General features: G+C 45.7%; 1 protein-coding gene, 1 long non-coding RNA gene and 1 pseudogene across 8 annotated transcripts in view; 2 read left to right on the forward strand and 1 right to left on the reverse strand.

Moving 5' to 3' along the window:
- Window positions 1-351: 351 nt before the first annotated feature.
- On the reverse strand, window positions 352-6,136 carry LOC147022458 (uncharacterized; annotated as a pseudogene).
- A 1,941-nt stretch (window positions 6,137-8,077) lies between these two features.
- LOC147022459 (rho GTPase-activating protein 44-like) overlaps window positions 8,078-17,500 on the forward strand; it is a 151,578-nt gene continuing 142,155 nt past the window's right edge. For 5 of the 7 annotated variants that reach the window (XM_085893359.1, XM_085893365.1, XM_085893360.1 and 2 more), the window contains exon 1: window positions 8,079-8,417. In XM_085893359.1, the coding sequence (XP_085749485.1) occupies window positions 8,365-8,417 (53 nt within the window). In that variant the 5' untranslated portion in view covers window positions 8,079-8,364. Of the gene's footprint in view, window positions 8,418-17,500 lie in introns of all 7 variants that reach the window. The other 2 variants (XM_085893364.1, XM_085893361.1) reach the window with 2 other exon arrangements.
- On the forward strand, window positions 9,477-12,283 carry LOC147022460 (uncharacterized). Its single transcript, XR_015061263.1, has 2 exons — window positions 9,477-10,135; window positions 11,688-12,283. It is a non-coding gene; the product is annotated as an uncharacterized LOC147022460 (long non-coding RNA).

Consider the following 17,500-nt stretch of genomic DNA (forward strand, 5'->3'; position numbering starts at 1 on the left):
CCACTCCTGCAGGCCGACGTGCCGCGGATAATTCCGCAGCCCGGCGGGTTGTGATGCAACTACAAATGTCAATCAGATGGCCAGATCTCCCAGTGTTCCTCCATCTAACACCGTTTAGCTGGGGGTTATGTGGCCCAACTAACCGAGGCTCACACCCTCATCAGCATGCACTCAGATGACTGCCAAGCGAAACAGACAGTGCGACGCTGGCTATTTAATGGAGCAAAACAGTTGGGGTAAAACTTCCCAGCCATCGCTAGTGCAGACTGTGTGACCAATAGGGAAAAGACACCACGAGCAAGTTGGAAGAAAACATGTACAGGTTTATTTATATGGGGGGAAATTGGGGGAAATTTGTGCGGCACATATATACAGTAATGGCTTTATTCATAAAGAATGGCAAAGCATATATTCAGGGTGTTTATGAGGGTGTGACACATATACAACGGGGGAAATTCATGGCATGTATGTACAGCAAATAGCAAAGAAACTTTTGTCTTCAGACTGATCACATGACAGCCTTCTGGTACATTTAGAACATTTTCCTGGCAAACTTCCAAAAGAGGTTCGGTCCCTACCAGTGAATCGCAGTGGACAAGCAACTGGTACTGTTTAAAGACCTGGAGGGATGAAAAAGATTGAAGAGAACATGGAAGTTGCTTCCACAGGTGGGGAAAAAGAGGAACGAATGAGTGAAGATGAGTAGTGATCCTGGATTTAGGTAGTTTCACCAAAAGGGGTTTGATGATGGACTGTGTGAACCCTGTGGAAACCCCCAGGATTCCGCAGGGCTCACACAAACAAAACACGGACAGAGCAGAGGGTGCAAGACCAGAAAGGAGGCGGTAGAAAACAGAGACCACTGACCTGTTGGCGATGGCAAAGTGATAGGCCCATAGACTCAGCTTCATCGCGGGAGATTTCAATAATCTTGAAGGCCTTAGTTTCCATGGTGTCAAGCTGAGCAACAAGTGAGGCAGGGGAGAGCGGTACTCCATCAAGCTGCGGATGAAGGCCTTGTTGGTGGATTGGAGATCAAGTGTGTCAAGGAAGGATTTTGTACTACAGAGGATGCCCAGTCGGCGGTTGGCTTCGGAGGCCAACTTTGAAATGTGGTTTGCCCGAGAAATATCATGGCTAGAAAGATAGTGAGACCCAGGAGCTGGAATGACCGAACTTCCTGAAGAGGATTATTAAGAAATTAGATAGGAGGGCTACCAAATGATCCTTTCGGAGAGTGAGATAGCGAGTATGAGATTTGTCAGGATTGAAAAACATATTCTAGTCAAGGATGTTAGGGATTTTTTGGTCCAGATTCTTCCAAAAGCACCAAATTTGGCCCATATGTTGCCCATACCATACTCTTCCGATTTTAGATGGGCGCCAAGACGGGCGCCCCCCGGGGCCGTCATATTGGCGAAATCCAATTATGGCCGCCATCCGGGTTTGAGGTCAATCGTAGTTTTAAAAATCAAAAGGGCTAGAATCATGAATAATGCCACTTTTTAGAAGTTTTCGGGGTCAGGGAATCTGATTCTGATCTCATTTTAATTATTTCAGGTCATGGTCACCCCATTTTGGGTTCAAAATTTCAAAGATCAAAAGTGGTACTACTAAAATTCAACAAAAATTATTCAGGAACAATTTTTATTAAAATACTTCGGGAATAACATCTGCTCACAAAATGCCGCTATATATGCTCAGGACATATCTGTGGAACTCGTCCAGTGAGAAGTTGCCCTGAGCTTTACTATCTATATTATCCACATCGTGGGTGGTGAAGACCTTGAGACGGCTGTTGGTGGGTACCACCACCCCATCCTGAGCATGGCGAGCACACACCGCACGTGCAACATCTCGCTTCACTTCCATGACGCGGTTGTATGATACCGAGATACCGTGTTCTTGGTCAATCCCAATCCGTTTTTTGTCCCGTGCGTGTCCGTGCAGCTTGAGGCCACGATACAGGGGGAAGGGGGTCTCGCTCCTTGTTGTGCCATACTGCAGACGTCTTGACTGCATGGTGCGGCCCCTCACTAGTATTGTAGATGAGCAGTTGTGAGATGTTGCATGCGATCTTCTCCCGTGCATCCAGATTGGCGTCGCCACTGATCTTCTCACGTCCACAAAGAGCTGATGGGCCCCGGAGAACTACATTGAAGAAACTCCTCATTGACTGGAGCCGTGAGGCAGTTAAGGGGGAAGGAGCCATCAAAAGGCTCCTGACTCTGTAGACAAAACTTGTGTATCAACATCACCGTAGCCCGCATGAATGCAAGTGCGTCCTCTTGACCAATCTGAGACCTATATGTCTTGGCCAGCTCATCAACCACCTTCAGTTTGTGAGATATGTAAATATCCTTCCTGCCTTCATTCCCCTTGGAAAACTCAGTCCATTCAGGAAGGAGGTTGAGAAGGTGATCCTTGTATCGAGTTGAGTGTGGCTCTTTTTTGTCTCGGCATGGGCGACCTTGATCACTTATAAGCTTTTGATACATCTCGCGTAGCTCTGAGAGCTTAAATACAGTGGTGTCCGAATGTTCGATCAGGGCGACAATTTGAGTGCAGATGATGGGATTGAAGGGCGGAGGTGTGGGACCCACCGATTCTAGTCGCTCAGCAGCGCGAGCGGAGTCTCACAAACGTACATAACACTGATGGTGATTATAGGCATCGGCCGCATATGCATCAGACGCTACGGCAACCAGTCTGACAAGTAAATGAAAGTTTTTGTTCGGCTTCCCCCAACTCTTTAGATTGGCATCTACGACATTGGTGACTACCTTGTGGAGGTTGGCTTGGTCCTCCCCCTCACAGATTACACAACACTTGACATTGGCTGGAGGCTGGAATTCCCCAGATGACCTGATTTTTTGGGGACTATTCTGAGAGCCGACTTCTTTGTGTAGCTTCTCTCTCACCCGTTTCACACGAGAACGACTACAATAACTCCTGCACGTTTTGTGATACCTTGCCTTATGCGATTTAAGAGTTGCTGCAATACCTGAGCCATCATTCAACTGACTAATCATCACATTGATACCAGAAGGAAGATTATTGGCATTGATAGCAATGAAGTCTTTGAGATCTCTCTCAAGTGATACAAGTCCCTCCTCCTTAGGAGTTTGCAAGACTTCTTCAGTTTTGTCTGATTTACAAAGACAACAGTCCCCAATTCATAATTTCGGTACAGGACATAGTTTGACACTCATATTATGTAGGCTCGTCATCGCAATGAACTTTCATCTCGTCATCACGGCGACACGATAGCAGGCTGAGTCGCAGGTTCCGGATCCACTTCTGAACATGCAAGAACAGGGATAGGATAGTTTTGCGAGATAGGGTAGACGTCACAGCTCCGAATGGCATCATGCACCACCACCGCTGCTGGACACATCGACGCTCACAGACTTGGTATTATCTTAAAAATGACACAAAAAGTTTATGACATTACGAGTCAAAATTAAAAACATTCAAAATTAAAAACATTCAAGTCTTATTTTCCAAATGATTAACGGGTTTTTTTGATTGATAACCCAAGTAGGCCATCGAGGCCATAGGCAGGCCATTTTTGAAATGACGCCCCCAAAACGCCGGGTTTGACCCCAAAATGACCTTGAGGGGTGATCTTGACCTCAAATCGTTGAAATAAAATCAGAATCAGATTCCCCGACCCCGAAAACCCCAAGAAAGTGGTATTATTCATGATTCTAGCCCTTTTGGTTTTTTAACTATGATTGACCTCTAACTGGGATGGCGGCCATAATTGGATTTCGCCAATATGGTGGCCCCAGGGGGCGCACGTCTAAAATCGAAAAAGTATGGCATGGGCGACATATGGGCCAAATTTGGTGCTTTTGGAAGAATCTGAACCAAACAGTCCCTATTATGCCCTCACATCCCTGACTATTCCAAGTGTTTGACCATCTTGTGATTTTTTTTTTCAAAGGTCTGAAGAGAGGGAAGAGGCTGCAGCCTTCCTATCTGAATGATGAGAGATGTCACCACAGAGGGTGAAGTCATCAGTAAACAGATAAAGGGGATTTTCCAGAGTCAGAGAGATAATTTATGACGATCATGAATAGGACTGGACCCAGAACACTGCCTTGGGGCACCCAAGCTTTGACAGGAAGAGGAGATTAAAGGATACTGTTGAGTGTCACACGTTGACTACGAGAGCAGAGGAAGTCAGTAAGGCATGTGTGGAGTTGGCCTTGGATGCCATAGGCAGAGAGTTTGGAAGGCAAGGCAGGATGCCAGCCTGCATCGAAAGCACAAGAGATGTCCAGAGAGACGACCCTGATCTCATGTCTGACATTGAGGGCCTCCATCCATTGTTAGGTGAGTAGAAGCAACATGGCCAAGGTGGAGTGACCTGGTTTGAATCCAAATTGGTGATCTGACATGAGGTTGTTGGAGAAAAAGAATGATTTCATATCAATTGTGAAGATGGATTATATAAGCCTTGTGTTGGCTTAGCAGTTAAAGTGGCTGACTTAAGATCTTAGGGTCTTGACTTCAAGCCCCTGTTGTGCTGTTGAATTAACACGAGTTGCAGAGTCAAAGTCGAGGGTTGCCAGAAACTTCTCCACCTTCTCAGGTGCAAATGACAGAGTCCAGGAGAAGTTGAGTTTGACAGGGATGGGTACTGAGATTGAGGGGTTGGGGACATAAGATTTTGAAGCAAACAGAATTGAGGCATTCGGCCTTTTCACGAGAGGAGTCAGTTATGGTACCATTTGAAGAGAGGGAAGGGATGGAAGAGGAGCGTACTCCAGAGCCAAACTTAACAAGGTGCTGCCAGGTTTTAGAGGAGGGAGCCAAGTTTGAAAGTTCATTTTTGAGGTTGGACAGATGTTGTTTTTTGCCTCTCCTGAGAGTGGACACACTTGTTATAGACTTTTTGGAATGCACTGAGATTGTCTTCGGTCAGATAATCCTTCCAGGAAGAGAAGGCAAGTTGTTTCAGAGCAACTGCCTCATCACAGGATTCAGTATGCTATGGATGGGAAGAAGGGTGGATAATTGAAGATGAAATGGGATGAGAGAGAGAGAGAGAGAGAGAGAGAGAGAGAGAGAGAGAGAGAGAGAGAGAGAGAGAGAGAGAGAGAGAGAGAGAGAGAGAGAGAGATAGAGATAGAGATAGAGATAGAGATAGAGATAGAGATAGAGATAGAGATAGAGATAGAGATAGAGATAGAGATATAGAGATAGATTCTGTGGAAGAATTCCCAAGCTGAGTTAGCATCAGGGGCAGTAGATACGGGACACCAGTCCTGAAGAGAGATGGCTGCCCACTGTCCTTTCCAATCTACCCGAGTGAACTACCAGACTTGCCTCCTTTATAAGTTTTCCCTTCAGTGTAAAGCGACAGTCAAATGGATTTTGAACCGATAGACGTCACATGCCTTGTGCAGATAGGTCTCAGTGATCGAGGCAGCAGACTGTTGTTTATACACCGCGCAAAATAACTAGGTGGCATCCTCTGAAGCAGTACTTTTATCGCAGAGGTTCTGCGGGTCCTTACTATTATTTCTGACTATTTTCTCTAAAACGACTCGACCAGGGATCATAAAACCAATGTCATTATAAAGGTCTTTTCCTGAGGACTTCAGGGAATCTCGTGAAATTGTGAAAGAATACGTCCATCATTATTTACTTTCAACAATGTGTATCTATGCCTCAGGAAGAAGATGATTGGTTTTGGGTCTCATGGTAACTTGACAGTTGCAATTTCACGGGGTTTCTGCATATCTTGTGGGATTGTGAGTTGGACAAGCGACTGTAATGGGCCATGATATGTTGGAGCTGTTTTGATCGTGGTTTCTGCGAAGTCAGTGACAGAATGATATGGGGAGTGGAAAGCCTTAAAGCCGCTGCTTTGATGTGGGAATGCTCGTTTGCTGTTATGAGCAGCGGAAAGGTGAGGACAGAGTTTGGGGTGGAGTGGGGGGAGAGGACTTTGGGTTGGGAGAGCAAAGATGGGACAGAGTGAGGCTTTGAGGGGTGGGATTGAGGAGTTATTGTGGGGGTGGGTGGTAGTTGAAGGTTTAGGGTAGGGGGGAGAGTGGGGTTTGGGAGGTGGAGGTTGAGGACTTCGGGTTTGTGAAGGGGGGGGGGGAGCAGGGGAGAGGTCGGGTCAGGTGCCACAGCAGCACGTCGTTGCATCCACTTTCCGCCGGTACTCCAGGGGCCTCCCTCTGGCCATCACCCAGGCAGATGCCTGGCCCATCTTCATCTCCTTAAGATGTTGATCAATCTGCTGCAACTATGAGGCATGTGGTCGGCCCATTGGCCTCTTCCACTGAAGAAGCACCCCACTGAGAATGTGGTGAGCAAGATCAGCATCAGGAAAACGAGCCACATGTCCAGAAAGCTGCAGTTGACGGTCACAGACTATGCAAGTAACAAATCTCATTTGAGTCTCTCTTAGCAACCGCTCGTTGGACACAAAGTCTGACCAGCGACAGCCAAGGATTCTCCGAAAATACCTGGTACGAAAGGAATTTAGTCTCCGTCTCAGATCCCTGGTCAGAGTACAAGTCTCACATCCATAGAGCAAGATTGGAAGTACCAAGGACCTGAAGACTCGGACTTCCGTCCTCCTGCACAGGTACCGATAGCACCACACCCCATGATCCAGTGAATCCATGACTCCCCAGGCCCGACCCAGACATCTGTTGAACTCTGGCTCACAGCCAGCAGAGACATGAATATCACTGCCAAGGTAAGTGAATCTCTCCGTGACCTCAACATCCTCACCACAAACAGGTACAGACAGGACAGCGACATCCAAGATGTCATTGAAAGCTTAGATCTTAGTTTTGATCCAGGAAACCTGGAATCTCAGCGGCTCCAACTCCTCATTCAGCACTTCAAGGGCACCGATAGGACATCTAGAGTCTTCACAAAGATGACTGCATTATCTGTGAAATCAAGTTCAGAGATCTTGACATTCCCAAACGATGCACCACAGCTTGATCTCTCCGACATCCTCCCCAGAATCCAGTTCATACAAGTGCTGAAAAATGTGGGGGGCCAGTACACACCCCTGACGAACTCCAGTAACAACTAGAAATAAGTCAGAGATGGTACCACCACATCTCACAGCACTCTCAGTACCAGAGTAGAGTTCAGATATCAGATCAATCAGTTTTAGTGGCACCCCACGAAGACCAAGGATTCTTCAGAGGGCATCCTGAATAACTGAATCAAACGCTTTACAGAGATCAACATAGGCTACAGGCAGACCCTGCCGAAACTCTCGCCTGCGTTCGGTGAGGACCCGAAGAGTAAGGATACGGTCAATCGTTGACCTCTTTGGTGTAAAGCCTGACTGCTCTGGACGCTGGTGCTCAAGCAGATGGTGGTGAACCCTATCAAAAATTATCCGAGCAAAGACCTTGCCCGGCACTGAGAGCAGCGTCACCCCTCAGTGGTTGTTGCAGTGTTGGCGATCACCCTTCCCTTTCCAGAGAGGGACAACAAGGCCCATCTTCCAATCAGTTGCGATGATGCCTGTGTTCCAGGCAGAGCACAGAACTGCATGCAACGACACGAGTGCAGCATTTCCATCAGCCTTGAGAAGTTCATCATGGATGCCAAAGATCCCTGGAGCTTTACCCCGTTTCAACCGGTTCACCGCAGCCCGTGTTTCCACAAACGAAGGTGGACCACAGTTGATTGGAGGGTCAGCAACAGGGATAGTAACACCCCTGACGTCCAACTCGACAGCTGGTGGATCAGCCTGGTACAACCGCTCAACCGGGCCTTCACTTCGGACTCCTCTGTCAAGAGGCCACCACCTTGTTGAATTGAGGACTTCACGTCACGTTCTATATTCTGCGGATGTTCTGCAAGTCCCTGCTCGCACCTCTTACAATTCCTGATCATTCACTACCCTCAAAATAATCTTCCCTTTCTCTCAATATTTCACTCAGATTGCTGCACCTCCTCCAGCTTTCAGGTTCGTGTGCAACACCCGAACAACCCTCCCCCCCCCCAACCGTTTCGGCGCCTTGACTCGGGCAAAAGGAAGAGCGTTATTCCTTCTCTAGTTCCTTCACATGTCATTCACGTGCCCGTTCTTCCTTCCTGCCTCGCTTCTCGGCCGCCGTCACCGAGTTGCTGGGAACCTCCGCGTGAACATTCGGCGCCACACACACACACACACACACACACACACACACGTACACACACACACGTACACACACATACACACACACGTTTCCAATCCCTCCGTGACCCGGTTGCCTGATTCGAGGGCAGGCAGCGAGAGGGAGGGAGACACCAGAGGCCGCCACGATTTCCGGGACGCCATCCCCGCTCCGTTCCGGTGTGAGGAGACGCACCGCCACCGGGACCATGAAGAAGCAGTTTAACCGCATGCGGCAGCTCGCGAACCAGACCGTGGGCAGGTGAGGACGATCCGAGCGCGCGCTTTTCGCTACATGGACGGTCGGTCGGTCGGTCGTTCGCTCCGTTTCGTGTGTTATTCCTTGCCGTGGTCCGTGGTCCGTGGTCCGTGGACCGTGGACACGCACGAACATGACGGACAAACGCACCGACTTGTGGTTCGACTTGTTTATTTATTTCGTGTTTTCGATCACCTCAGGTACTGCGGGCACCGTTACCGAGGGTCATGAGGTTCATCCTCCTGGTAACCGATTAAAATGCTCTTTTAAAGTGTCCCCCCGTCGATGGAAGCTGTACATTGTTATTAAAAAAAAAATATATATATATTTTAATCACGGAATTATGTTTTTTTTTTTTAATTTTTATATATATAACTTTTATCTTTTTAATACGTACATAACATTTTTGTGAAGCGTCGATGGAGGTTTTTAAATGTTCCGTTTATTGATTGATATAAGTGTAAATGGTGATATTAATGGATTGTTGTTTGACAACAACGTTGTTTACCTTGTATTCCAGTGAGGAGACTGTAAACACGACGGTGTCCACTTGGTCCTGGTGTGGTGATTTGAGACCGCTCGGTTCATGGTTCATGGTGTTTGTTTTCCTTGTGGAACATTGTGTGAGGGTTAAAACACGAACACCAGGAGTGCTCGGTCGGTGTGTTCATGGCCGTGTCCGGACCTAGTAATTATTCTGTGCACTTGATGTGAAAATGATCCCTTCCATGTTGGCGGACTTTGCTGTGTCTGCTGCTGTTGGTTAAGGTTTTAAACACCACCTTGGGAACCTTGTATTACATACTCAGACATTGTTTCACAACTCCACCCCATCCCTCTTATCCATCTCATCCAACCCCCCCTATTCACCTCATCCCTCCTCTCCATCCCACCCCCACTATTCACCCCATCCCTCCTCTCCATCCCACCCCCACTATTCACCCCATCCCTCCTCTCCATCCCACCCCCACTATTCACCCCATCCCTCCTCTCCATCTCAACCCCCTATTCACCCCATCCCTCCTCTCCATCCCACCCCCTAATCACCCCATCCCTCCTCTCCATCCCACCCCCACTATTCACCCCATCCCTCCTCTCCATCCCACCCCCACTATTCACCCCATCCCTCCTCTCCATCCCACCCCCTCTTCTATTCACCCCATCCCTCCTCTCCATGCCACCCACCCCCTATTGACCCCATCAAGGGGGGAGGGGAGGGGCTTACCTCTCCATGTCATTATTTTTTGGTATACCTGTCAACACCAGAGAGAGCCAGCTTGAAAGTTACAGTTGACCTGTTTCAGGGGCTGTCCACCTGTCGTCTTGATCGAATTGACTGGTATGCCATCAACTACTGCAAGAGCTGGTTGTCACTGTCCAAGTTATATTTATCCACATGGATACATGCCTTGCTCACCACGTGCCTCCATTCTTGGTTCCCCACCAGAACGACATGCCGGAGGGTTCCCCCCAATGTGGATGATGTGGGGCGGGCGAGGTGTCCACTTGTTTCCTTTCTGTCTAACTTACCGTGTCCGAGTAATTCCACGCTTTTCTTGATTCCTCTGCTTGACGGCGGTGGATGTCTGCCAGAGGTAGTTATGAAGGTTGAGGTGATGTAACCTGCAGTCAAGCACTGTACAGGATGACCATGGCATTGGCCTTGATGGTGCTCAAGTGGACCATGCTCCAAAATGGTCGTGATATTTCCAACCTCCTCCGTGAGCTTCCGCATTGAATGCAAATCAAAAACAATCCCTCCTTTCTTTTCCCTTCTTATGAATATATTGTTTTACCAAAAACGGTTCCTCTTTTTTTTTTTTTTCCTTCTTTTTTTTTTGCTCCAGCCTTGTGTGGTACTGTATGATGCTGTAAAGGTTCATGGTATTGTATTATCGTGCTGTCATTATTTTAATATCACACGGTAATTGTGAACTTGCGACTGTCCATGTGCTTTGATAATTGTGTTGTTTTTCTTGTGACGTTTTTGTAATTCATCAAATGGTAAAGGAAGGGTGTTTTATACTTGCTTGTTTATTAAAAAGTTCTTTGGAATGTTTCTTTAAATAGCTGAGGACACATTGAAGGGTTGGGGTGTGTGTGTGTGTGTGTGTGTGTGTGTGTGTGTGTGTGTGTGTGTGTGTGTGTGTGTGTGTACGTAAGGACATCATTGTAAGTCATTTTTCAAACGTCCTATCTTGCAATTGCTCTCATTGATGATACCTGTGATTTCTCTGCTTACCTGTTTTGCTTTCTTTGTATAAAACATTGTATATCTATTTTAAAAGCCATTCCCAATGCATTTGCAATATTTTGCATTTCTGTCTTCTGTTATTAAGGTGTATTAATGAGTAGCTATCTTCCAGGTAGGGGCACTAATCCTTGGCATTGAAGGATTAGGTGGCCTTGCAGTTATCAATTGCTCGCTCAACATTGCACAGCATGTTCGAATAGCACAGACAGTTAAACTTGAATACCAGGGATGAACAAAGCTGTAGAGTGGAAAAGGGAATCTCTAACTTAGTCAGGGTTCTGGCACAAAATGGCGTACTCTTTTGAATAGTTCTGTAGGATCAGTGACAGGATTGAGTACTGTACTGACAAATGGGATGGTTGGCTTAATGCTTCCCCTCGCTCCTTCAATCAACGAGATGCTATTGTACTGTTTTGTGGTCCTCTTGAGAAGGTAGCTTCATAATGTATGGTATTGTGATATGAGGTTAAACTAGCCGATTGGAATTGGAGGTTTGAGCAGATAGAGCTTTGTGCTCGAGTAGGCCCATTACCCCTCCATCGGTATGTTGTGGTGAGGAACTGTGGAAGGTTGTCACCTGAGCCGCTTGCCTATCTGTGGGATTTGGTCTTGCTGCGAAAAAAGGGAAGTGGTTGATATGAGGGGAAGGAAGGCTGCACAATGTCATGGAAGGGGAAAAGGAATGGGCGTTGGAAATGTGGCACCCTTTCTTGGGAATGAAGCACAGACATGGAAGTTCATTGGAATTCCCCATGTTATCTTCTTTTCCACTCAGTAGAACTGCATTCCAGACAATGTTGTAGTTGTGTGTGTGTGTGTGTGTTTTATTTTGACAGGCTAGTTCTACAGATTTCCTCCTAAAAAGGGTCATTGTGAAATGTTGGTGTGTACTATCCTGATTGTGGTGTGGGCCCTGTCGTGTAAAGAATCCCCGTGAAGAGCTTGTTCAAATTAATTATCCCCCATTCCCTCATCTCTCGTTTCCTCCTCCGCATTGCACCTCTGTTTTTGCTGCGCAGGCTTTGCGAGTTTCACTTCAGCAGTTCGCGAGTGGCATCTCTTCTTGTTATCGCATTTGATGTGCTGGTGACTAATCCCATCCCTGCATAAATGTGAGCAACGTGCGGCGAGGCCAGCTTGCACATGAGGCGCCTGACGCCGGTGCTCCGCGAGCGGGTCGGTTTATCTGTGTGCCGCAGTGCCACGAGTGGGTGTCTCCTCAATTGGAATCGGATCCGCTGCTTTTGTGATGGAGCCAGCCAGCCTTTGGGAATAAAGAACAGAGGATGGTCATTGTGAATGTTTGTTTGTTTGTTTTTGTAAAGTAAATTTTACTCTGTCGTTATCCTCATTAGCCAGGTGGTGGCAAAAGACGAGAGAGCGTTTTGTGAAGATTTCAGTGGGATGAAAGTTTGTCCAAATCGCTACACACCACACCACACACACACACACACACACACACACACACACTCACACACACACACACACACACACACACACACGCACACACACACACACACACACACACACACACACACACACACACACACACACACACACACACACACACACACACACACACACACACACACACACACACACACACAATATAAAATTTATTTATTGAGAATCTTGTTTGAAAAAGTTGGATTTTGGCTTTCAATGAGTGTAGTCGGAGGCTGAGTGTGACCTGTTTTGAATGAACCCATATTCCTGGATGATGGACCGACATGGGAGTGAAAGCAGAAACAATTGTCGGGCGTCGTTCTGTTTTGAACCCACATGGTGAACAGACCCCTGAAGTTGAGCTGTGTGTACATCGACTCTTGTTTGGATAAAAAATGATGAACAAGCTTGTAATAAACTATCGAAGCATTTGAGCATGAAGCCACTGAGATTTTGAGCTGCTATTTGTTCAATTCCAGAATGCATGAACTCTTCATGTCAGGAACCAAGGTTCAAATCCTATGCACCTTCGTGTGTTTTTCCTTTTTCTCATGAATGTCTTCGTAATTCGTGTAAAGTACACATGTCAACCAGTGTCCTGCATGTGATTTCTGTGCAAGTTCCTCCATGAAACTTGGATCAAAGTGAAAACATCTCAGCCTGACTTGTTCCATGACGTGCAACAACAATCTACCGTACTTTCCACCTTGAGTACATTTTACAAAGCAGCCTTGGTCATAATATAAAGCACACTTTTGGTTGTCCCAAGCTTCACTGGTCTTCATTCATGTCAACAATCCTCTGTCTGCATTGTCTTTGATGCCGTCCTGCAATCTTGCTGCCATCACGTGTTCAGCCGCTCTTGATGAAAGCCATCCGACATCGGAACGGTGAGTCAAAGTTGAAATGAAGTGTAATGTGACGTACCGTAATTGCTTTCCGCTCTACCTGGCAGCCAGAAGTTGGCACATTTTGGTTTGATGGTGAGAGGAGGCAGGGCCAGGCATCTCATCCCACGAAACTGTTCTTTCCAATCCTGTGTTATGCTCATGGTGGGATGGTGAACTGTAGATGGTTTACATGTTGGACTCGATGTTTCATTGAGCAGAAGCAATGTTTGAATGAAATCCACAGACAATAATGGTAATTGATCATAAAAATGGAAGGGGTGGTTGTTCGGAGGTTAAGTGTTTCATTTAAAGCCACAGTGGAAACCATTTTGTTGAAACCTGCCATGATTTGATTTCCATGCTTGTCAGCGTTTGCAGAACCTAACGCCTTTCCTGAGCTCCATTGTTGCTTAAATATGCTGTATTTGCATTGTCTTAATCAAACAGCTTTTTACAGCGCGTGCGCTGTATACAATTGCACCGAGTTTGAAATGTCCCCACCGGCATCTACCACGTCTCCCACGTCTCCGGTGTCCCCCCGTCCCCCCCCGCGTGCCTCAAGACAGCCAATGACGGCAGTCCTGTAGATGCAGTGCGTAACCTAGACGGAAATGGCGACAATTGACGGAATTACCCGAGTATTTCAATGGAAATTTGTGAAACTAATGTGGTTATATATGTGAAAACCATTGAATTTATTGCTTGACGGAAAGAAACGCTCCCCTCTCATGTACGAACGAACGAAAGACGTCATTTCCGCCCACCATGGCATTTCGCGCCGAACACTGAAAGCTCAGTTCTTCTTTTGCCATCATTCTCTTTAATATTAGCCATAAACAAGTGTTTCGTCATGCATTGGTAGTTGAAATTTACTTACAACAAGAACGAAAAAAAACCCCGAAAACATCACGAGCAGGACAAGACCAATCGAGCTGAAGGAAACGATACTGTAACTGTACTGCTCTTGATTGGTCAAAGGACACCACGTGTGTTGTGTGGGCGGTGTTATGCACGAGGATTCCAGCAAACAGGACTGGACCAATCATGTTGGTGATGTACCTCATGCTGCATTGCCAATCCTCGGCGGCACGTGATACCATTGGACCAATCACGTTCGGCGATGTACCTCGTGCTGCATTCTGACAAGCTCTGGATCAGAGCGAGCTTTGATTGGTCAAAGTAGTGGAGAGGTGGCGATAACCTCTGACAGAAGGTAATGACCAAGGAGGAAAGGCGATGCGTTGTTTTGATTGATTGAAACGTGGAGGAACGGAAGGAATTCTTCTCCTCGGATCCACTTGCAACACACAGGTATCTGTTTCATAACCCGAATCACTTCACTGCATCATTAATAATAATATTTTTCTCCTTATTTTAATTTGTACGATTTTCTTTTTTTGATCAACGTTAAAAAGCTTTAGTGACGGATTTCGACATTTTCTTCATCCGCGAAGTCTTCATCGATATTTGTGAAAATTTGATTTCCGTGAGAATGTGATCTCACTGTGAACGGCAGTCCTGCTCACGCGGGGGTGCCGCATCGCGAAGCATGCACTCAATGTGATGTTCAGCCCTTTTCCAACTGCAATGGTCTACAAGGCTGGACCTGAATTTGTGATGAATATCAAGAAATCGGTAAACTTCTCATAAGTTCTTCTTATGCTGTCGTTGTTTTGCGGCCTCCTGCCACGCTGTGTCGAACAATTTCATTCCTTATGTTATATATGAAGGTGCTTATCACAATAATAACAAGATTTTTACATTTAAAATATTAAGTACGCTTTTTAATTGTTTTTCAACTGAAAAAGCAAAACTTGCATATCTTAACAATCGTGTACTCATTTGATTCACCACACGTGCTGTATTGAAGGATTTCACTTGTTCTGTTTATCTCTTATGGATTTGTAGTACAGCGTTTGAGCTTTCATGATGGAGGCTTGATTACAATTAGCTGGCCCAATAACTCCCTTCCACTGCGACTTGATGTTCTTTAACAACTGTTCAAACGCCACGTGTGTTCATGAAAGTTATCTTGGACCTGGCGAGCGTGCGTCGAGATCTCTGGTGCTTGCCATGTCCATGGAGGCCACTCGATGCTGGACCTCGATGGGATGAGAGGGATACATATTGTATTTGTAATTGGATCGTCCTCCCACCCCACAAACCTCGTCTTTTAAGGATTTTATTATATTCCCAAGTAATTTAATTACTTTGGTTTCATGTGTTTGTTTAAAATCCTCTGTCTAAACCGAGGAATTTTTTTTTGTAAACTATAGGACAGCACTTGATTTTTTTTTTTCCTATAGAAGGTCTTGGCTTTTTAAGAGCGAGGTGATTGAGGGTAAAAGGGCAACATGTGGCCAGAAACCTCATTTGGAATAAACAAATATCAAAACAGGAGAGGGGATAGAAACATACGAACCAGCAATTATTAAGAGGTTTTAATTAAATGAGGTTAATGGGGGCGAAAAAGTTCACTGGCCGGGATGGGTGATGACATGAAATGGTGGTGCACCACTTGCTTTGCATCCCTGGATGGAGTGGAGATTGCAATTGAACATCCTCCAAAAGGTAGTTACACAAATTGGAGAAAAGAGGAACAGAGTAGACATGCAAATCTAATATATAAAAGGAGCTCGGTCTCAGTGTGTGTCCATGTGTGTGTCTGTCCATGTGTGCGTCTGTCCAGCTGGTGCTTTTAGTCACCATTACAAAAAAATAAATATATATATATACACATTTATCGTGTATACCTCTGCCCCATCTTATATAAAATATGTAGCAGGCCAAAGGCATCAGGAACCCACATGTTATTGCAATTTTGCAATGCTTTCTAACTTTTTTTTTTTTTCTTCTTTCTCATTTAAATTATTTTTCCATCTATTAAAGCATCCAAGCTCGTTGAAGAATGTGGTGACAGAGGGTATAAGTGTATTTGGCCAAAGATGAGAACGAATGAGAGAGGAGCAGCAGTATGTCCAGGGTTGAGTGACTGCAGTGACAGAATCCAAACTGATGTTAGCCTATGATTCTGTTTGTTTGAAAACAGAAAGGCTTCAGATCATTTGCGCTGAACTCCATGATTTTGATTGTAATTGTAAATATGATTAGTGGTCTCCAGCTGGTGGGATCAGTTTTTGCACCCGTCTTGCAGACTGTCGGCAGCCAAAGGAAAAGGACAAGGACAAGGGGGAGAAGCATTTTAGCTCTATTTTTATCCCTTTCTTATCTTGTGGATGAGTAATATGTACTTTGGAATTTCAATGAAGGCTGGGATCTGCAGTTCCAATTGAAAATGACTCGCAAACTTTTAGGTTAGCCTTGTTTGCCTTATTTATTTATTTATTTATTTATTTGCAGGAGCGAGGCTCGTTGAAGAGCAAGGTAGATTTGACAATGGGACAAATATAAGAGGAAAAGGGAGGAGGAGGAGAGGAAGCATGTGAGATAGCAATTAAAATGGTTGGGTCAGGAAAGGTTCATGGGGTTAATAAAGATCATGGGATAGAATTGGGGATGACGAGATGGCGTTGCACTGCTCGTTGAAGCCTTTAAGGGAAGAGTGGTAAATACCAGCCTTTGGAAGGTGGTTCCATATATGGGTGAAGCGAGGAATAAAAGAGTTGAGGTTGAAGTTTAACAAGGATGTGGTTCTGGAAGGACGTGTGCACTCTGGAGTAGATAAGGAGGGTCGGAGATCATAGGGCGCAATGTTCAAGAATAGACGGTAGAAAACAGAGAACACCACCAATGTGTCTTGATATGAGAGCAACACATCCGCTTCGGCCTCATCACAGGAAATTTCAATAATTTTGAGAGTACAGATTCCACAGAATCGAGGAGAGACAGATGTGATGCTCGAGTGCCAGCCCATAGTGGTAGGCAGTCGTCCATTGAGCGACAGACAAAGGCCTTGTACACTTTCAATTAATTTCTCTTAGAGGCAGTTCATTGTGGCAATGGCATTACTCAGACATTTTGCTTCCTTTTTAGGTCATCTCTTTGAGCATGACCTAATAATATGGGTGTCGATGTCCTTCGATCCGTCCGTCTGTCCGTCCATCCGTTCACAATGAAGTTGAAGCGGGAGATCTGGTCATTAGTGATCCTGATAGAGGTCGATGAGACGTACACGATGGTATGACTTTCAAAGTCACCGAAGGTCAAGGTCAAGGTCACGAGGCCTTTGAAGTTGCGAAAATGACGATTTTCAAATTCTATCTCCTCTGCCATTTCTCAAGCGATCTTGAATTTGATTATAGCATATTAATCTATGGGACAATATATAAATTTGGTCAGGCCGGATTTTCGATATTCGCTTTCGTTTTCGTGTCACGTGACTTCAAAGTTGGCAAAAAATGCGAAAATGACGATTTTCAAAATCAATGTCCTACATTTCTCAAGCGATCTTGAATTTGATTGCGGCATTTGAATCTTTGGGACAATATCTAAATTTGGTCAGGACGGATTTTCGAATTTCGCTTTCGTTTTCGCGT

The sequence above is a fragment of the Eptatretus burgeri genome, chromosome 8 (genome assembly GCF_056783735.1).
Source record: "Eptatretus burgeri isolate ZD-2024b chromosome 8, Ebu_testis_v1, whole genome shotgun sequence".
NCBI classification, from domain to species: Eukaryota; Metazoa; Chordata; class Myxini; order Myxiniformes; family Myxinidae; genus Eptatretus; species Eptatretus burgeri.